The sequence below is a fragment of the Hylaeus volcanicus genome, chromosome 1, assembly GCF_026283585.1.
Source record: "Hylaeus volcanicus isolate JK05 chromosome 1, UHH_iyHylVolc1.0_haploid, whole genome shotgun sequence".
Lineage (NCBI taxonomy): Eukaryota > Metazoa > Arthropoda > Insecta > Hymenoptera > Colletidae > Hylaeus > Hylaeus volcanicus.
The window spans coordinates 14,956,452-14,977,711 of NC_071976.1; the positions used below are offsets into that span (position 1 = coordinate 14,956,452).

The 21,260-nt window shown below is 30.6% G+C and overlaps 5 protein-coding genes across 5 annotated transcripts in view; 3 read left to right on the top strand and 2 right to left on the bottom strand.

The window, feature by feature from the left end:
* Positions 1 to 1,260: 1,260 nt before the first annotated feature.
* LOC128875889 (mitochondrial import inner membrane translocase subunit Tim8 A-like) lies at positions 1,261 to 1,979 on the top strand. Its single transcript, XM_054121872.1, has 2 exons — positions 1,261 to 1,424; positions 1,791 to 1,979. The coding sequence occupies exons 1-2, from the start codon at positions 1,332 to 1,334 to the stop codon at positions 1,977 to 1,979; spliced, it is 282 nt and encodes a 93-aa protein (XP_053977847.1). The 5' UTR covers positions 1,261 to 1,331.
* Positions 1,980 to 2,098: 119 nt separating this feature from the next.
* On the top strand, positions 2,099 to 3,591 carry LOC128875876 (peroxisomal biogenesis factor 3). The gene has a single exon (XM_054121846.1). It carries the CDS (start codon positions 2,099 to 2,101, stop codon positions 3,236 to 3,238), a length of 1,140 nt encoding a protein of 379 aa, XP_053977821.1. The 3' UTR covers positions 3,239 to 3,591.
* An 806-nt stretch (positions 3,592 to 4,397) lies between these two features.
* LOC128875871 (uncharacterized) lies at positions 4,398 to 6,910 on the top strand. Its single transcript, XM_054121832.1, has 4 exons — positions 4,398 to 4,801; positions 5,028 to 5,303; positions 5,413 to 5,628; positions 5,750 to 6,910. Exons 1-4 carry the CDS (start codon positions 4,538 to 4,540, stop codon positions 6,224 to 6,226), a joined length of 1,233 nt encoding a protein of 410 aa, XP_053977807.1. The 5' UTR covers positions 4,398 to 4,537; the 3' UTR covers positions 6,227 to 6,910.
* Positions 6,244 to 9,544, bottom strand: LOC128875883 (ADP-ribose pyrophosphatase, mitochondrial). Its single transcript, XM_054121859.1, has 2 exons — positions 9,235 to 9,544; positions 6,244 to 7,587 (listed from the first exon to the last, which is right to left on the bottom strand). The coding sequence occupies exons 1-2, from the start codon at positions 9,458 to 9,460 to the stop codon at positions 6,953 to 6,955; spliced, it is 861 nt and encodes a 286-aa protein (XP_053977834.1). The 5' UTR covers positions 9,461 to 9,544; the 3' UTR covers positions 6,244 to 6,952.
* Positions 9,545 to 12,310: 2,766 nt separating this feature from the next.
* Positions 12,311 to 21,260, bottom strand: part of LOC128880803 (uncharacterized) — a 154,561-nt gene continuing 145,611 nt past the window's right edge. Inside the window, exons 14-15 of the mRNA XM_054131304.1 lie at positions 16,792 to 17,049; positions 12,311 to 14,091 (exon numbers count right to left, since the gene is read on the bottom strand). Of these exons, the coding sequence (XP_053987279.1) occupies positions 13,903 to 14,091; positions 16,792 to 17,049 (447 nt within the window). The 3' untranslated portion in view covers positions 12,311 to 13,902. The remainder of the gene's footprint in view (positions 14,092 to 16,791; positions 17,050 to 21,260) is intronic.

Sequence of the window (21,260 nt, forward strand, 5' to 3'; positions counted from 1 at the left end):
AACGAAGCCTCGGACAACATTTTCGCTAAGGAAAAAGTTGTTTCAAATCACCTCCCGAACCACCCCTTTCAAGGTGTTACAAAATTTTCGGGACACCCTGTATACGAAGATTGGTACAATTACAAGTGTGCTTGATTATTACAGCAATTGTAGAAGAATAACAATAAGCAAAATTTGATGACTACTAAAGTTTATATAGGTGCATTGTAATGAGCAATCAGGTTGAAGATTTAGAACGTTTGTACTTTAATGCACCAAATTTTCGAGATTTTTTTTTTCACGGAACAGGATTTATTTAATTTCTTTTTTAACTTTGAGTATACTTTAGGTATGTTTTAAAGTACATTTGGTCATTTTTTCAATTCATTACAAGCAGAGATTTTTGAGATATCGGGTTTATATATATTATTACATATAGATAATATATACATATAGTAATGCATATCGATGATATATTATATACATATATTTAAGTATTATTACATTAAAATTATTATAATTATATTATACACAGTAAATAGTATTTATACAGTGCTCTCTTGGACTGGTATTAAAACATTTCTGTATTACGATGTCATTCTTTCGAATTATTTTATAATACCGAATTATTTTATAATACTCTTAAATATATTGCAGTAATAATAGGTTTATCGGTGTCCTTTTTGCATTAGTCAGTTAACTTACTTTATAATTATATGTAACATTATTACAAGACTGAAATAATATACCTCTTCCTGAGAAAATTGCTAGATCTCTTTATTTTTTGAGCTACTATATATGAAATATAAAAAAAATATTGATTCAATATCAAGTTGTATATATAAAAAGAAATATAATAATTGTTATTTATTATATTTTCTTTTAACTACTTTAACAACTCTCTAAAAAGTGGATCTAACTTTTGAAACTTTCAAAAAGCAAAATAATTTTTAAAAAATCACTGATTTATTCTTTCGTATGTATACGATGATAAAACCATTTATATCGACTATGAATTGCAGAATTTTCACTGGTATTATGCAGTATCATGTAGTAACCTGCAGAGGTCAGGACTGTAAAATCACAAATTGCATTTAGTCTATAAAATAATTGTAGTGTTTAACTTAAATGTGAAAAGTTCTCCGTTAATTAAAAATATTATCGTTATCGAATCTTCTTTGATAAATTTGTCTCCTTTGACAAAGGTACATAATGCGCATATAGTTTTCATTACTGTTTACCGACTATATTTGCGCATATGACATTCAGATTAAGGTTCGTAAGAGTAATAACGGTGTAAAGGTCAAATATTTCTATTATTTTAGTATTAAAAGTACGGTGGGAATTAAAGAATGAGTTTTATGGAGGAGCAAAGGTCGCAAGGTGTGGTCGATGAGCAAATTCAAGCCTTCATAGAGACTGAAGCTAAAAAGCAGCAGTTTCAGGTTAGCTCGCGAGTTGCTTGTGATATCTTTTTTACGTTGTTTACGATTTTGTGACAATTTTTCTAATCAATTCATCCATCAAACATACCGATATTAATTTGCAACATCATTTCTAATATGATGTAATACTACGAACCCGGGGAATGTAAAGAAATATTCATTAATTTCGTCTTTGTATATAATAATAATTATATTAACGAAATTATATTCGAAACCGTACCTTTTAACAGTGTCTTATGCGACCTTTTATATAAATAAATTTAATTATAAATAAGAAATATATTTTTTTAGATAAATTATTTAACATACTAACATAAGACAAGTATATCTTTTCATAAATTTTTAAATGTTACTTTTTACTTTCAGGAATTGACATTTCATTTAACTGGCATTTGTTGGGAAATCTGCGTTGGACGTCCTGAAGCATGTTTGAATCCAAAAGTTGAAAAGTGTTTCATAAATTGTGTAGATAGATTTATCGACACGACAAACTTTATTACAAACAGATTGGAACGTGTAGTTTTGAACAACTATTCGAAAGTGGATGTACAGTAAATTACTGCAAGATCACAAAATCTGCATAATTAGATTATAGATCATACATTATCAATGTTTATGATAAAGTATGTAGCGCTTTGCACCTAACCCTTGATTCATATAACTTATTTTAAAACATGTTATCAAGAATCCGTGGTTTCGTTAGCCGTCATAGGCGAAAGTTTATAGTGGGAAGCATTGTCATTAGCAGTGTTATTTTCATAAGATATACGCAACGTAAGATTCGAGAATGGCAAGAGAAAGAGATAAAGGAAATGCTTGAAAGGACAAAAAGAAGACAGTACTTTGAGTGTACAGAAAGAACATGTAATCAGATGATTATTTCCCTCGCATCAACTCTAAGAGATTCTGTAATAAAGGTTTTAGATACTGAAACTATTGTAAATAAACTCAGAAGTGGCTGTACCGATAAAATAGCATGTTGGAATGAATTGAAGGTTGTAGCAATTGCCAGATCAGCTGTAATAATATATTCATATGCCATGTTAGCTACTTTAATAAGGATTCAATTTAATGTAATGGGTGGCCATGTCTACAAAGATATCCAGAAATCCAATGGTACAACTACAGAGAATATTGTACAGACAAAATATATGTCTCTTTCGGGTCGATTCATGTATGACGGTGTTAAAAAATTAAGTTCTCTTATAAAAGATAAAGTCGCAGAAATAACGGCTTCGATATCTTTGAAAGATGAATTAACTTTAAGAGATTTAGAAGAAATATATTGGGCTATAACGTCATCTATATCTACAGATAATTCAAGGGATCCTGTAAAAAATCTTGCAGAATACATGATACAAATAAACTGCGAAGGCGAGCAAGAGACTGTGTTGTTGAAATTAATTAATGAAACCCTAGATCTTCTAGAGAGCGAAGAAGTACAAAACTTAACACAAAGTAATATAAGAAGTGGGTTTAGCTTATTAGTAGATCACATTTCTGCATTTTTTACTGGTCCTCCTACAATGGAAAATGGTAAAACTACAAATGGTATTTCAGTACCAGGAACATCAAGTCAAAATCATATGAGTTGGAAAGAAAACAATAGCACAGAAGCGAATTATCATGCAAATTCGTTTGTTAATATTAATAAGGTGTCGATGCCCATGGCTAAAATAATACCAATCATAAATGGACAAGTACCAGATAAATCAATATCGCAAGATTTTCAGGCAGACTTATTACAACGTTTTGTAACAAATAACGAACTTAAAACGCTTGGGGCAAATATTTATGAAGCATTTAGTTTTTAAGTTTAACAGTGAAAATATTTAATATGTACACAAAACACAACATGGCATATATACTGTGTACAATATTGTTTCAAGTATAAATACATTATTTTACATTAAAAAGAAATACAAATGTATCGTCTGTAGTAGTACATCATAGATAAGATTTTGTTATATATATTTATAATGTGTTTAAGCTATGAAAAGACAAGTCTATCACTTTTGTATCCACTTGTATATTTATAATATCTTAGTAATGGGAGTATTATAGTTATGTATAATATAAAAATAGAATTGTAAAAGTATGTCTCAATCCTCTTGTTATTGTATGTAATTTCCTCAAGGAATTATAATATATTTTTACTTTTCGAAAATGCTTTTTTTTATTTCGTTTTCTTCTTTTCCAGCAATTAATTTAGAAATGTAAACAACGAATATTTATAATTAACTTAATCTTTAAGTAATAAAGAGAATATGATTCAACATTATTTCTGCACTATTTTATTAATAAACAATTTTAATAATAAAAACGGCAGTTTGGTTCAAAATTATCATCATGTATAATACATTACACAAAAAACATTGATAACATTTGAGAACTGCATTTAGGACAATTCATTACATCACTTGTTCATCAAATTTTAAAATTAGAGTATATATAAGATATATCTTAACCCAGTGTATGTAGTACGTAATTAGAAGGTTTTATCAGAATATGTTTGCTTATGTTTTGATTTAAGATTCATAAATGAAATGTTTCACTCAATCTCTCAGGGTTCTTCGGCTGACAGACTGCAGAAGCCCTTGGTTATAGCTCCTAAACCGATGCCTTATTCAGCCCTATTGCCTCATACAATAAATGCCTCCTTTTCTAAATTTTATGTTACTTAGATTTTCGGTATCTTTCATTTCGTATTGCATTATTTGTATTATATGTGATAATGAATACAATCTCTTCATTGGTACAAGCATTTTGTAAATGTATGTAATTAAATTGATTAAATTTTTCTTTAAATATTTTCCATCCAATGAAATCCAAATAATCGATATTAATTAGAGCAACTTTATCATACATTAATTAAAATAAACTTTTCTGCGTAGAAACCTTAATCCCAGAAACTCTTTTTAGGAAGATATCTATATATCTATATACGCATATCTACGAGAAGTTTGGAAATCACAGCCATAAGTCATAATATGTCAGTGCGCCGCTCTGCCTTTTGAGGTGCAGGCGCATTGTACATATTAGTAGAGGTCGCGGTGAAATTAAACATTTCTTAAATTTTAATTCTTTCATCATCATATTAAGTAATTATCAAAATGTGGAAATTTGTAGCTCGTGGTATTCGTGAAACTCTCGAACGGCGTACGTGTCGTACAAATGTTTATTCGCAAACGTCGCAAGATAGCAACGCAAAAAATGAGGTTAAAACTAATTTGACATGTAATCATAAGTTTCTGGCACCAAGCTTTTCGATTTTTAATAAAGAATGTTGTGGATCAGCGAAAACTGATGGTGCTAAAGGGAAGGATCATGATTCCAAATGGAATACAAAGTACTCTTGGTCTGACGCCGTCGGATGGGTAAATTACGCCGTTGTTTATCTTACACATTTATTTAGATTATTTAGAAGTGGGCAAATTGTAGATGAAAATTTTCGAGTAACTGATAAAAGAATAACAATTTTCGATATGTTCATTAAATATTAGAGTTTGAATTATACAAATAAACTCCATAGCTTCAATGGAATAAACATTATACATAAATTGCTATACAAATAATACATTAAATAAATAATTTTATTGACAGACCAGTGTATTAGCTGTTGGATGGGTAGTATGCCAAACGTTGTGTCTTCGTAGAAGACTTTTCGAGAAAGAAAAATGTGATTTTTTAAAAAGCAAACTATCTCAATTTTCTGACACACGAATTACCTACTTGTTTGGTCAAGTATTAAATTTAAAGCCAAAGCATATTCTACCTGTTACTAATTGTGTTGGAAACAATAACAAAAAACACATACAAGAGGATGCAGAAACAGAGTGGGAAGCTGACAAACCATTTGGACCTATCACCATTGAAGAGGTAAGAATGTTATTCTGTAGATATTACAATTTATAATGAAATTCATTGACATTGACATTGTGCCACTTATTAAATATTTATATTTACTTATATTTCTATGCATTCTTAGGCTCTCAAAGAAGCTACAGAAGAGTTTGCTAATGCTCATAAAATAGCTATGGGTGAATTTGAACTTCGTTATGGTCTAAAAGCTTTAAAAGAAAAACGTTACAAAGATGCAATAAAACATTTTACTACTGGTGCCAAGTTATCATCTACTGCTAGTATGTTTAATTTAGGTTTGTGTTATGAATTAGGGCTTGGAACACTAGTTGATCAAGCAAAGGTATGATATTATTTCTATGTTATATATAAGTTAATACAATGATTCACTTATTGTATTTCGTAAGATACAAGGAATCCTATTTTATATATATTCTTAAGAAGTTTCATCTCTGTTTTCTTAGGCTGCAAAATATTACAATGACGCAGCAGAACGTGGTCATGCGGATGCCATCTATAATTTAGGAGTTTTCTATGCTCAAGGCAGAGGTGGTCTTTCAATAGATGTTGGGAGAGCTCGTAGTTATTTTACTAAAGCGGCAAAGTTAGGTCAAAGTCAAGCACAGTATGCATTAGATTTAGACAAACATTATTATCAATTTGAAGAAAAAGAAAATAATATAATGTACTCAGATAAATGTGAAAGTACTGTGAACTACATACAAAATAGCAAGAACGTGAATCACATTCTTCAGAAGTTAATTAATTATAATAATACGTTAAATACACATTTGCGAATAGAATCTTTAGAAAATCCTGATTGTAATCAAACTGAAATAGGAACTAAAAGTCCAACAGACATGTTTCTAGATATACTTGGTTTGAATGAGCCTACTATATTGCCTGTATCAGTGGGTTCAAACTGTAGTGTGCCATGTTAAAGTGCAGGACACAATTGAAAGTGAAAATACGATGTCCATTACACATGTAAAAGTCTATGTAGAGTAGACTCTTCTTTTTTTTTAATAACATTTCTGTCGATTATATAATTATGATTTATCAAGGTTTAATAATAAAAATAAAACCTACATTTCGTATTCTCACTTCTACAATTATTAATCATATAGTAAGATCTATTCAGTACACACAGTATTTTTACAAAAATATTTATTGTTTTGTATAATATACTTGTAAATAATTGCTTTTAAAAATATTGATGATGATGTCTTTGACATATTATTATCTTTGATGAGATACATAATTGGAGGAAAGGTACCATGTTTGTAATAGTGACTTAAATTGATACAATTCCAAATTAAATTGGATTGTATCTGTGATGAATACGTAGATTATGTATATAAATGTATAAATATATTTCTCATAGAATAGATGATCGATTACTACTACTTTATGTGATATATAGACATGACTTGTGCAACAAATGAAATGTGTCACATTTCTTTGAAAGTTATATTATTCATTCTTTTTTATAATACACTTCATTATTTTTTATAAAGCATATAAATTGTTCTCACATTCATAAAATATATATTGTGTACGTATAAACGTTTTTAATTAATTTTTTGTAAATACCAGTATAAAAATAAAATTTTCTTTAACAAGTAGTAATATTTATGTTTAATTTGCAAAACAAGGCTTAAGAGATATCACCAATGTGCATTATGCTTTCGCACTGTTTCCTTAATGAACTCATTATGATTAGCATATAAATTCAGGTTTTTATCGACTGTTATCCATTTTACATTATATGCATCATCTCCAGCTGTTAGTGTTATTTGTTCAACGGTACTTCCATGCTCATCATGGAAATTTGAAGCTACAGTTTCCATCCAAGCATTGTCTGTATTTCTAGGATCATCCACATATCCTTTATAGATCTCTTCTCCCTTCTCGAAAAATTCCCTTATAGATTTTTCTAATTCCTTCTTCTCTGCATCATCTTTTCCTAGAGAATTCATAGCTTCTTCCATGAATTCTCTTTTAAGTGTTGTAGAGATGGTTTCACCTGGATCGACCATACCACCAGGAATAGCCCATTCTTTGGAATCTTGCCTTTGTATGGCAACAAATTCTAGAATTGGTTTGTCTGTGTTTTTATCTATTTCTAATGCTCCTGTTGTTCTTCGTTTCCAACGAGTCACAATTGGATCTGCAGCATGATTTGGTCCCCATCGTCCCAAGAGGCCACGTCCAATGATACCAGTACGACCAACAGGATTTAAAGGATAACCATCTTCATTTATAATATAATCACTCATAAAACTTTTACGATTCACCTTCTCTGTTGACAAGGAATATGTACGTAAAGATATTACAATGAATGATGTAAGAGATAAATATCATTAACAGCAGATTTCGGTATTATGTTTTTTTTATGCTATTATTTAATAATTCTCCCAATGAAGATATTACAGTAGAACTTCGTGTTAATGACAAGAAAACCATGCATTGACTTCTTTTAAAATGTATCATTTATGGATATAATACACGAGACAGTGATACTTTTGTGGATTGTGAGCATAAACATTGGTGGTAGAGTTTTAGGTTACTATGCCCATGCATCATCTATTTGCGATACATAGCTTTTCTTTATTGACTGCCATAATTTAAGTACCAAAAAGTGATCTTTGTCTAATTTTGCAATATATATTGAAGATAGTCATCAGTTGGAGAATACACAATATTTATAGAACAAGATTATTTATTATATTTGAGAGAATCAAACATAGAGAAATGCATTGATAATCTTTAAATTTATTAAATACTATATATCTGTTAATGGTATATTAAAAACTCATTAAGTAACTGTATTGTATATCCTACAAAATTTAGCTCTACAGTGTGTAGCTAATCTTCTGTTTGTAATTTTTTAAGATTTACTATATCGTACAATACAAATTTTTGAAACTAATGTTATATTTTAATTTTAGGTGAAACTAAATACGTATAAAAATCTCTAAAACGATTGACTAATGCATTCATTCAAAAGTCGTTTTAAAAAGTTAACTAAATATTTCAGAAAATATGACATGTATGAAGCTAAACACAACTGTTATAAGTAGAATGTAATGTTATGAGTATAAAAGTATTCGCAAATGCCTATAGGTTCGAAAATATTCTTATTAGTCCTTTCGAGACAAATGTCGTGTTTGAAACATATGATATAGTGGTTATGTCCTTCGAAACTTCCGTATATGACGCAATCTTACAATGGAAAAATACGGTTACATTAATGATATGACAACCATATGAAGGACGAATGGAAAAGAAATTTTGATTAAAAACAAAACTTTAATTTTAGAAGAAACACGGAAATAAATTTGGTTAAATAAAATATATAAATCTTTTGGATAAATGATACATGTACTACTACAAATTAAAAAAGAATCGAAATAGGTAATTTGATTATCAAATAATCAATTCTACCATAAAAGCAAAATATATAATTATTTATAATTTTTCATTAATGAACCAGTAATGGATATAATTTTATAACAATTTTACCTGGCTGACATATTTGTGTTATATGTTCTAGAATTATTATACCTAATGCACATATATACGAGTGTTTGATACAGAATATGTGAATATAACTGTTTTAATTAGGTCCTAATTCGAATTATTATAAGTTAACGTTGTGTATTACACGTTCAAGGAGCATTCATCGTACAATTAAATAAATTAGACTACTTTCGCATGGGTTTGACAATCATTTTTTGCATATTTTAATAGAAAATTTTATCTGTATTGACTCGAAAGTTAAACTAACGACGAAGCGATACTACTTTTCGCAATTTTTTTGAATGATTTTAGTGAAATCTTAAAGCTTGAATGGTGTTTGGTGTACCAGAAAATTCTAGGGTTAGGTACGATCAGTATAAAGAATGTTGAACGAAACGGAAGCATATTTTATATTGTAGTCTCTCACCATCAAAAGAATTCCAATTTGGTTTGAACGAAACATCTTCAATTTCCGGATCCGCCCAGGGTTTACCTTTTAGAACCGGAGCGGTGTATTTGACTGGTTCGTATTCTGGGTATTCAACGTTCCATGGCACTTTATCTTCAGGCACTTCGAACCGTTTCACATTGCTGAATGGATAGATGCCTTGTCTACATTTATAGTGCATCATTCTGACAAATGTAGTACGCATGAAAACGTATTCAGATTATTGTTGAAGTCTACGATGATCAGGTTAAACCAGCTAGCTACGACGCAATCTCTTTCAAGTTCTGAAAATTACTTGAAACTCAGTCGGTAAAGTAACTAGAATACGCTTCATATATTGGAAAAAACGAGTCGGTAATATTACATCGTCATGCAGTTTGTTAAAACGACAGCGATCTAAGAATTTTAATAAATCCTGTTTAGAAATATTTATTAACTTCAGAGTATAGTTTAAACACGCATTACTTTGATTTTTAATATATTCCTTGTAACGCAGACGAAGTACCGACACGTGTTATTCAGACAACTACCAGGTGTAGATAATAGGTATACCTCGTTTGTGGTATCGTATAAGATAAATTCGTCACATGATCAGAGACTCATAGTAAACATGAGTTAGGTTTTCTTACCATTTTTATGTCACATATAACGTTATCGATTCAGAAAGAATAAGGATTTATGGAGCTCTAATAGCGTTTAGAATTAATACTAACAAGGAAAGTTTGGCAATTGATACATGCCGAAAAATTTGAATTTTTCTAGAAATAAAGTTCACAGGAACCTAATCACAGTGTCATTTTTCATTTTGGCTCAAGAACGGTTTTAAGGGTTTTAAGCGTGGAATTATTGTATAATTAGGATACAGTCTAAATGCTTTTGTAATACGAGAAATGACTGTGAACTTATTTGTTTTAATCATGTTATATAAATAAATCGAACATATTTGTAAAATGTAATAAATATTCTATGGATCGAAATAAATTATAGTTTATAGAAAAAGATAAGTATTTGTTATGCAGAATTTTATCGACCGAGCTCAAACGCTTATTGTGTGTTATCAGCCTCTGATAAGGTAGTTAATACAGAATTCTATATGCATACTTCGAGTAATCACCTTTTCATATTACCACCAATGATAATACCTTTATACTTACCTTTGTACAATTACAAACATGCTAATTTGTACATAAGTCCAGTCATTTGACCGATCGCGGTAGAAATTGTAGGTAAAAATGAAATGTCGGCAGGTTTAGTGTGAACTGATAAAATATATTTCTACAAGACAATTAGCCAAATATTTTTTTAAGTCAATAAGATTCTTAAGATTATTTTTTCAAATTAAATTAATTTGTAAAATAATTAAGTTAGGAGTGCTGTATTACGAAATGTTCTGACAACAGTAGTTCATTATGAAATCGCTGGGTAATATTAAAAAAAACTCTTATGGTTAATTGTCCGACAATTTACCAGCTATAGGTTGGTAAGGTAAATAAAATATATATTTTAACGGTAAAATCGAATCACTCATTGTACGAGAATCTTTCTCGTATAATTTAAATAATATAAATAACATCTCAACATTATAAAAAACAAAATAATTATGAAACAAGCTCGGGAAACGAGGAATTTATGCATCATATTATATAATACATTATAAAACGAACAAATTATTTATAGCGCGTTCTACGAGAATCGTGTTATACGAAAAATTCGTCATAATATCTTTAGCGTGTTGTAACGAATGTTGTTTTAACGAATTAAAAAATTTTGCTACTTACACGGGGTGCTTAACTAGCAAGGGAACATATCCAATTGTCTCAGGCTGATTTTGATAAAATTTACGTGGTAGATAGTTTTCAAAATATTATTTGACACGTATTTTTTATCGCCAATCGTTTCTATTGAAAGAGTGAAAACAGCCCCTAAAGTTGGGGATGAATACAATGTTTTTTAAATATCTTGAAAACTAGAGGAGCTAGGACAAAAAGTTTTATTCAAAAATATGCGTTTCTGAATGGGCAATTTACTCATGTCAAAAAAATTGTTTATTTATTTATTCGTGTAATTTATTTTTGGAAAATTGTCTTTTTTGTTAATTCATGTTACTAAATATTGTTTCTCATTCGTGAAAATTTATATGTGTAAACTACAGGTTAAAATTGAGGATGCATGTTTGAAGCCAAAAGTGTGGCTTCTTTATTATGTTTGTTTTCATAAAGTATGCAAGATTTTAATTTGAAATGTTACACACGCCTCTAGTATTACATTCATATGTATTCGTCGATAAATCTTTTCATAAAAATTTGTACATCTTTCTAAAATAATACCAGAGTCGTACGTAACATTTCAAATTAAAATCTTGCATACTTATGAAAACAAAAATGATAAGAAGCCACACTTTTGGCGCGGTAGAAGGAATTCCTGATTCAATATAATTATTATTGTTATATGGTGAAAATCAAAATTTCCAAAAACATGCATCCTTAATTTTAACCTGTAGTTTACACATATAAATTTTCACGAATGAGAAACAATATTTAGTAACATAAATTAACAGAGAAAGAGTAAATTACCCATTCAAAAACGCATATTTTTGAAAAAAAATGTTTGTCCAACCTCCTCTAGTTTTCAAGATATTTAAAAAAAACATGGTATTCAACCCCATCTTTAGGGACTATTTTCACCTGTTCAATATAGACGATTGCCGATAAAACAAAATACGTGTCAAATATTTTTTTTGAGAACTACCTACCACGTAAATTTGATCAAAATCGGCCTGTGACAATTGGATATGTTCCCTTGTAAGATCGCGACCTTGTCCGAGTGACGCGCTTCGTAGAATTTTCCGCGAAAATCGTCCCGCAGTCAAAGGGTTAAAAGGATAATGACATTTTATTTTACGATTTACTTCATATTTATCATTAGCGTATAGTACATTAAAATATTAATAAGAAATGAAAGTCATTGTTGTAAATATGTATCTTTGCTTTATTATACAAGACATGTACCTCTAAAATATTCAGGTATTTATACATTCGTTAATAGGCGTGTACAGTTTATTAATAAGGAGCATTTTAATATCTTTTGTAAATATATCCAAAAATATGTACGCACGAGGTGTGATACAGTATATAATTTATTTTAATTTAGTAACATATGATATTTCTATCAAAATTGACCAATCTTACGATGTATGTTTCATGTTAAAAATTGACATCGTTATTCGTAGTTGCAAACCGAAGCGATTATATAACAAAATTCAAATAGCCAATAAAGAAAGAAGTAGGAGAATTATAAACGTTCGTAAAATATGCGAATCGGTCAAGTCGTTTTTATGTTTTCCTAGTTGTGTTGTAAATTACTAGGAATATTCAGTTATTTTAATGATGATTAAAGATATTCCTCGTCTTAAAATTTAGGTAGCTGTTAAACAATTTTAGGGAATTACAGTTGATTTCTGTATAGTATTACTTCATGACGTAACATAATTGCGATTTCTATAAATTGTAAATATGTATTAAAGATTACTCACATTCCCAATATGCTTTTCACGGACTTATTCATTATTTAAAAACGATTTTGTAAATTAAATGTAATCATCCTGTACAATGGGAATACTCGTATTTTGTAACTCAATAGTGGGCATATACAGTTGTAAAATTCAATGTTATCTCTGTAATGATATGACAACTTATACAATTGTCACTATGGTTGAAGAATGCACGTGTAACTGTATGCAACAATATGTATCTAACAGAGTTATGAAAACCATATATGCATGTTCAAAAAATTTCACTGAGTGTGCAAAGACATGGAAGATTTTGTTCCATACAATCCTTGGCATTATGAAGTATCAAAACATTCGTTAAAAGTGTCGAACTAAATGTGTAAAATGGGACATATTTACAGTTTTTCAGGGACTTGACCTCTGCTTCGTTCTAGAACACATGCTGGACTATTGTCAAAGATCTCTTTTCGAAGTGTTCTTGAAAGTATCTATGCTGGAAGACTAGATTAAAAATGTCTACAAAACTTTAACAGTAAATTCTATAAAATTCATTTTCCTTCTTTAAATAGAATGAAGTCGTGATTACTTTGCACTCGAATGAATAATACATTTGCATGCCGTACCACTAATGCCCTCGTTCTTAAACTTATTGGCACAGATAATCAAACATACACTTTATAACTCTCAATTACTTTCTCAAACCATGTAAGTCATCCGGAAGTTCATCATCTTTTACTATCATTCATTCCTGGGCCCTTGTATTGATTTTTTTTTTTTTAAGCTAAAACACTTTTCATCGTTCTCAATGGCATAGATCACCGCACCCAATATTCATGTTTCATACGTAAATGCTATTGCTTGAATTTTAATCCAGGCACAGCTGTGTCTGAATAAGTAATCGAGAGCCATTGCAATTATCAATTTTCTTGAAAAATTTCCAGAGACCCGTTGTTGCTTTGACGTAGTATGATTTAAATTTCATTTGAAAACATGGCAACTGTATCTAGACTGGAGACCATGTCTTCAAGTGAATCACGGATCCTATTTTCTAGGCCTGCTTGGGGTACAGGCGCGAATTCACGTTACACCGTGTTCCTTGTGAAATGAATCTTGACCAGAAACGTAGAAGGGTTAATTTATCAGATTCCGTGATCGAATTCGTGATATCCCTCGGCACCGGTGAACACGACGTCTACCCAAACACGCATAGCCTCTGCACTCGGGGCCATTAAGTGATATAGCCTGGACGATGTTTTAATGATAAAAGTCAACGAGGGTTGTGGCGATCGTACGGTGTTCATGTGGTCCACGTATACCTCTTCGATTGACTAAACAGAAAAGTATATTAAACCGTTAATAATTCAACAAATTAAAAATGCATTAAAGATATGCGTGAGTAAATAACTTTTGTTAAAATAGTTTTTTAATAGCTTCATTCCTCTCACGAGATATTTAATCATTTCGGTTTCAACGTAACATCCTGTATAATAAACGCCAGGAAATAAATCTCCTATTAAGATGATTGTTTAAAAAAAAAAAAAAAAATGATTGAATATAGCTATGATTTTCACGTGACCAACCACCAGCCACAATGGCTTCCTCATTAAACTCGAATTTTTATTTTGGTAGTGAAAAACTACGCTTTTGAAAGTTGTCAATATATTAGGTGCAGAAAATAATTCTGTGCTTTTCTAATGTATCATTTATCTATAAAGAAAAGTCATATATCTTTTAATCAGATGCCACACATTCCAAGAAAGGACATACTAGGTGGAAAACTAAATGTTGAAACAATCTGCGTGCTTCATTATTATTTAACATAACAAAATGGAGGGTAAAGATTTTTATTCAAGCTCGAGTTATAAATAAACTGCGGATCTTTATGCAAAATAAAATCTTCGCAAAATTACTCACAACAATTGAACCTAAATAGGAATTTATTTTACTCTTCTTTTAATACTTCTTTATATTATTGCATATTGTGTGCAATGTTTAGTTCTTTGTACATTCAAATTTCCTATAAATGCATAAAAATCCACAATCTAGTTATAAGTAATCGAATATAAAGACATGAAAATCAATTTCTACACCTAACAATTGCCGAGTAGGTACACTTGTAATTTGTTAGAGGACGAACAATAAGCAAAATGTGTTACCTACTGAATTTCATATAGGAGTATATTGGGTATATTGTAATGGCCATCAGGTTGAGACTTAAGTTACGTACAGTGACTCACGAAACTATTTGAACACTTAGTACGAAATACGTTATTAATTACAACGGGTATATTATATAACATTTACTGAAATATTATTAACACTGTAAGGAGGTACGACTCTGCAGATCATATAGGTAAAGTTTCAAAAAAATCGAAATATGTAAACAATAGATTTGAATTACTTCTTGTAAACATAGAGATTACTGAAGCCACAAAAGTATTTGTACACACAAGAGTGAGTTCCAAGAATCAATGAAAACTCAGTTTTTCGGTCACTAAATGTAAACATTGATTGTTGTTAGTCATCATCGTACATACATTTGTCAGTCTGAGTCTAGCATTCATTGTGATATAGTACAATATTGATCATGTGTCCTAAAACATCTGAAACTCCTGAAAGTAAGAGAAAATTAATTGTCGAGTGGCGTAAAGAAGGAAAGACGTATGGTGAAATAAGTAAATTATTAAATATAAATAGATCTACGATACATGATATTATTAAAAAATGGAAATCTGAAGGAACTTTAAAAAATAAACACCGTTCAGGCCGACCAAAGAAATTAACCGAAAGGGAAGAAAGACCGTTGCTTCCCGAAATAAAGAAAAAATCCAAAGCTTTCTGCTACAAAACTTGAAACAATAGTTAAACAGAATTTTAATAAAGATGTGCATCCAGAATTATCCAGAAGAGTGCTATGTGAAAATGATTATCATGCCAGAGTTCCCAGAAAGAAGCCATATATTAGTGATACTAATAAAAAGAAAAGATTGAAGTTCGCCAAAGAATTTATTAGTAAAGATTCTGTATTCTGGAATAAAGTGATATTTTCAGATGAATCAAAATTTAACGTCTTTGGGTCAGACGGATGGAATTTTGTTTAGAGACAAGCAAATACAGAGATGGACCAAAGAACTTATGTGCTACGGTGATGCATGGGGTGGCTCAGTTATGATCTGGGGATGTATGGAGGCAAACGCGACCGGGAATTTGACCTTCATAGAAGGAACAATGGATAAATACAAATATTCGAACATTTTACAAGAAAATTTAAAGGATAGTGCAAGAAAATTGGGTATATACGAAGACTTTTACTTTCAGCAGGATAATGATCCTAAGCACATTGCAAAAATTGGTAAGGAATGGATTATGTATGTATAATACACCACCACAAAGCTCTGATATTAACCCGATTGAATATCTATGGGCAATAATGGCGAAAGAATTACAAAAATTTAATATAACATTCACGGCAAGTTTAAAGGAAAAAATACTCCAAGTTTGGAATTCTATTTCGCCAAGTATTACAGAAAGGTTAGTAAACAGTATGCATACTCGCTTACAGGATGTTATTCGTGCCAAAAGTCGACCTACTAAATATTAAAGATTTAAAAATTACTTGTTCAAATACTTTTGTGGCATCAACAATCTCTATCTTAACAAGAAATAATTCAAATCTATTGTTTACATATTTCGATTTGTTTGAAACTTTACCTATATAATCTGCAGAGTCGTATCTCCTTACAGTGTTAATACTATTGCAGTAAATGTTATATAATATAGTTATTTTAATTAATAAAGTATTCCGTACTAAGTGTTCAAATACTTTCGTGAGTCACTGTATATAGAGTTGCTGTAATGGAGATCAGGTTGATAATATAACGTAGTAAGTAATGTAACGAGAAAATATTTTCACTTAAAATACAATCATAAATGTTCGACTATAAAGGGGCAGATTCAATTATTACACTTAATACCTAATGTCTTTCGAGAAATGGAAGAAAACTATTCTTATGACTCTGTGATCCTACCTGGAAGTAGATCACTCCGCGCGCCTTCCTGGAGGAGCTGTCGCTGTAGTACGACAAGGTCTTCCTCTTCCTGTCGAAGACGAACCACCGTTTGTTCCAATGGTGGAACTTTTTGCTCATCTTGGACAGATAACCGCTGCAACTGGTCGTGTCGACCGTGACATCGTGTATCAGGGGTAACTGGTGCCCGGCAGTCTCAATGTGATGCCTCAGGTCCAGGGACTCCGACTTGATGGGGAGGTATCTCGTGAGCGGCCTCTGCACAAGTCCATCAATCATCGAATTTACAAGCCGTGAAACGAACTGTCCCGGTTAAATGGTAATTCTATCGGTGGTGTCATTCGTCACGCGTTTCACGAGCAGGATGTAAGGAACGCGCGACGTGAAAATAGAATCTACGGATTCGATGCGAGCGTCCAACATTTAAGGGGTTACACCGCCTTATTATTTATTTATTTATTTACAGTCGCATCAATCCTTAGATCATTACCGACTGACACAATTTCCAAGTTAATTTCATTTATAGTATATCCTCGTATATTCCGATTTCTTTCAAAAATCTTAGAGTTTGTTCTATCTTCTCTGGGTTACCTATTTATTCTTCTAATGTCGTTCCTATATTAAACGCTTTCCTTATTTCAGAGACTTTGTCGCATTTTTGCATGATGTGCTCTACCGTTAAAACTTCGTTGCATGGTCGTTTTAAAAAATCGAATTTTCTTTTTGTTTAAAGTACTCTCTATATATACGAAAATGCGTTTTTCACGAAACAGCATTTTCAAAATCGGTGGACATTTTGGCCTCGCCAATTTTCAATAAATCTACTTAAATCTCATTTTATATAATCATCATACGTTTTTCTAGCGAAATACGGAGGATGTTTTTTATTATATTAATATTTGTATTTTTTATGGAACTTTAAGTAACGCATTTTAGGCTAAATTTCTATGATTTACTTTGGATTATATTATATCATATTTTGTTATATATTCATATTATACTATATTAAATATGACTAAATATATGTTTTTATATAAACATATAATTACAGAGATGTACAAACATGGACAGTTAGCTAGAATACTTGAAACGTTATTGTTATATTTAATGTTATACGGTTAAAATCAATTGCCAGACAGTAATTTGTGATTACGTAAATTTTGTATTTATTAGTCAGCAAATGAACTAATTTGTTGAAAACCAATGATTGTGTTTTGTGCAGTTTGAAAAGCTCTATAAAGTGCTATTTTCATTTTGAAATGTTAAGCTGAAATATCACTATAAAATGTATTCGTAAATATACTATTATGTTTGGGGGCTTTGTTAAACAATCCAATAATAGGGTTTTTTTTAACGTTTCTGATGGAACCAAAATGGCCACATAAAATGAAATTAAAATGAAAATTGATTCTGTAATTTACAGCTCTTACAAGTGAATGGTGATAACTAGACTGCGGATCTTTATGCATTTATAGGACATTTGAATGTACAAGAACTTACAAAATGCGAACAATATGTAAGAATATAAAAAAGATTGAAAGTAAAGTTCATGTTACAATATTTGCAGAATAAAAGAAATTCCTATGTAGGTTCAATTTTTGCAGGAACGTTCGCAAAGACCTTATTTTGCATAAAGATCCGCAGTCTAGTGATAACGAGCGTGTCAAAGTGTACTTTGAATGCTAGTGGGTTTTTACTTTCTTCCGTTCTCTAGGATAGGAGTAGACAGCCAATCGGACCATGAACATGAAAGAAGCTGAAAGCTCTACTAACATGCGTTTCACGTTTCTGTGAATGTTGAAACATCGTCTCAAAGAACGTTTATTTTTATGATTATAGAGCCTATAATGAGAGAGTCTCATGCCGAGAGATTTGTAAAAGACGACAGCTGTCAGTCCTGCGGAGTACTTTAGCTGTCTGGATTATTCGAATAAGCTCGTTTCGAAGCCGTCTTTGCAAACAAAATTCAATTTCATGCTTCTTTTCTACAATACAAATGCACGAATACAGGAAGCATACATCTTTAAGAAACGAAGAGTAATCCATTGCTAAATAGTTAAGATACAGTGGGTGTAGAATGTATTCATACATCGATCAATTTCCCAAAAAGCTTTTGTGTGAAATTGTAGTTTCTTAACTTCTTTTTTTGTAATCAATGATATTTTACATGTTCTCGGAAGTCTCTAAGATAGATATAGTCCAAACAACATTTACGTTAATATGATTTGTGAAATTAACAAAAACATGCGAAAAGTGGGTAAAAGTATAGAAGCAATAAGTATTTGTACGATTCTTATGTCGAACCATTTACAGTAGAGTTTGTAACGTAAACACATTTGTTTATTGCTCCGTGCGAATTAGAAAACATCAAATTTCCAGTAAAGTACTTTTAAACAGTTGTGCGAATACTTATTGCTTCAACATTTCTATCGATTAATTGTTTTTTTCTTGTTAATTTCGCAACTTACATAAATAGCTATTTTTTTTTTTGTAATCTATCTATTTTAGACATTTCCGAGAATATATAGAATGTCATAGTTTATAAAAAATAAGTTAATAAATTACAATTTTTCATAGTTTTTTTGGAAATTGATCTGTGTACGAATACTTTCTACAACACTGTATGTGTGTTTTCAGATTTTTTCCGCGATGTAATACCTATGATAATGCCTATTGTTTAAATATTTATGATTTCATCGATATTGTCGATCAAGAATCAATTCAGGTTTTTTGTATATTTCATATTATTTTATGGGTTTGCAATTTTATTTCCACGTGAAAATTTCACGTTATACTACTTTGTAATAATTTATAATTGTTGAAGATTTCTATTATATATTAGGTTTATCGTAAAGTTCTGTCCATTTTTATAGTAAAACAAAATAATACATTTTTCATACCTTGAATAAATTTGATTGAATAATACAATTTTTATCGTTATTTATGACATCTTGCCAGCGCGATTGCAATTTTTATATCATTTTTAATGAATATGCGCATATTTGTTGAAACTTGTTGCAACCGGAACGGACAGAACTTTACGGTAGACCTAACATGAAAAACTTCAAAAAAGTAAAAAATTACGCCAAGTACATGAAAAAGTAGAGATCCCCCTAAGAAAATCTTTACTTCCAGGCCACGGACATCTACGCAAATATCTAAACAGTCTCAGTTTGTGGTTGATACACTATTTAGCTTCTTCATTTCACCGCCAAAGTGCGGAGCAGTCACTTTGCATGAGTTGTCATTAGGGTCTGAACGTCAGCACTGTTGAACACAGCATTTTAGCTGCGCATAGTTGGAAAGCACCGAATTTGATATTATGTGACACAGTGTCACCTTGCACTTTACTGGAAAGGACCTTCATGTACTGGCAGCTCATTTTGATTTCACATCTTTTTCTACTTTCTTGTACTTTTTTATGGGGATCTTTTATTTTTCTATGATAACTCCATGAGTCCTCCACTTTGTCATGTACTTGGCGTAATTTTTTTACTTTTTTGAAGTTTTTTATGGGGATCTCACTTCTTTTTACAAAGATAATTTGTATAGCGAATGACTTAAAATAATAGAAAATGGGAGATCAGTTTGAATCCGTTAAGGTTTCAAAAGTATGCGGAACGCATTGCAGGAAGTCTCATTGCATGAAATTTATTAAAGAAAAAATGTAATCACTTTATCAGTAACATTTAAATGCAACAAGACTTTCTGTCATGTGTCGTGGGTACTTTTGAGAAATTAAAGGACTAAGTCTGACCTCTCTTTTTCTATATTATTGTAATACAATAAATTATCTATTACAAATAATGGATCTCTGTTCATTTTCTCATTTTTTCATTATTTAAATTTGTTACAAGACTTTTTGCCATGCGTTCTGTGAATGTATGAACTGTATTATAATACAATAAATTGTGCGTTAGAAATAGTTGATCTCTGTATTCATTTCTCATTTCTTCTTTAATAAATTTCTTGCAATGAGACTACCTGCAATGCGTTCCGCGTACTTTTGAAACCTTAAAGGATTCAAACTGATCTCCCATTTTCTATATTATTGTATCAGTTTACTTTATCAGTAACATTTAAATTTCTGGGAACAAGACTTTCTGTCATGTGGGGTGCGTAATTTTGAGGATTTAAAGAACTAAATCTGATCTCTCTTTTTCTATGTTATTGTAATACAATAAATTATGTGTTACAAATAGTGGATCTCTGTTCATTTTCTCATTATTTAAATTTTTTGCAACAAAACTTTCTGCTATGCATTGTGTGTACTTTTGAAAATTCTAAGGACTGAAACTGATATTGCAATACGATAAATTGTGCGTTACAAATAGTTGATTTCTTTTGTTCATTTCTTGCTTCATCTTTAACATTTAAATTTCTTGCAGTGAGACATCCTGCCATGCGTTCTGTATACTTTTGGAAACTTAAAGGACTGAAGCTGGTCTCTTTCCTATATCTGGCTTCAG

Excerpts from the sequence above, each read along its gene's own strand:
- LOC128875871 (XM_054121832.1), top strand. The coding sequence starts at position 4,538 with ATGTGGAAATTTGTAGCTCGTGGTATTCGTGAAACTCTCGAACGGCGT. Across the intron at positions 4,802-5,027 it reads GGTCTGACGCCGTCGGATGG|ACCAGTGTATTAGCTGTTGG; the intron begins GTAAATTACGCC and ends TTTTATTGACAG. Across the intron at positions 5,304-5,412 it reads GACCTATCACCATTGAAGAG|GCTCTCAAAGAAGCTACAGA; the intron begins GTAAGAATGTTA and ends ATGCATTCTTAG.
- LOC128875889 (XM_054121872.1), top strand. The coding sequence starts at position 1,332 with ATGAGTTTTATGGAGGAGCAAAGGTCGCAAGGTGTGGTCGATGAGCAA. Across the intron at positions 1,425-1,790 it reads CTAAAAAGCAGCAGTTTCAG|GAATTGACATTTCATTTAAC; the intron begins GTTAGCTCGCGA and ends TTTTACTTTCAG.
- LOC128875883 (XM_054121859.1), bottom strand. The coding sequence starts at position 9,460 with ATGCGTACTACATTTGTCAGAATGATGCACTATAAATGTAGACAAGGC. Across the intron at positions 7,588-9,234 it reads AAATTGGAATTCTTTTGATG|AGAAGGTGAATCGTAAAAGT; the intron begins GTGAGAGACTAC and ends CCTTGTCAACAG.
- LOC128875876 (XM_054121846.1), top strand. The coding sequence starts at position 2,099 with ATGTTATCAAGAATCCGTGGTTTCGTTAGCCGTCATAGGCGAAAGTTT.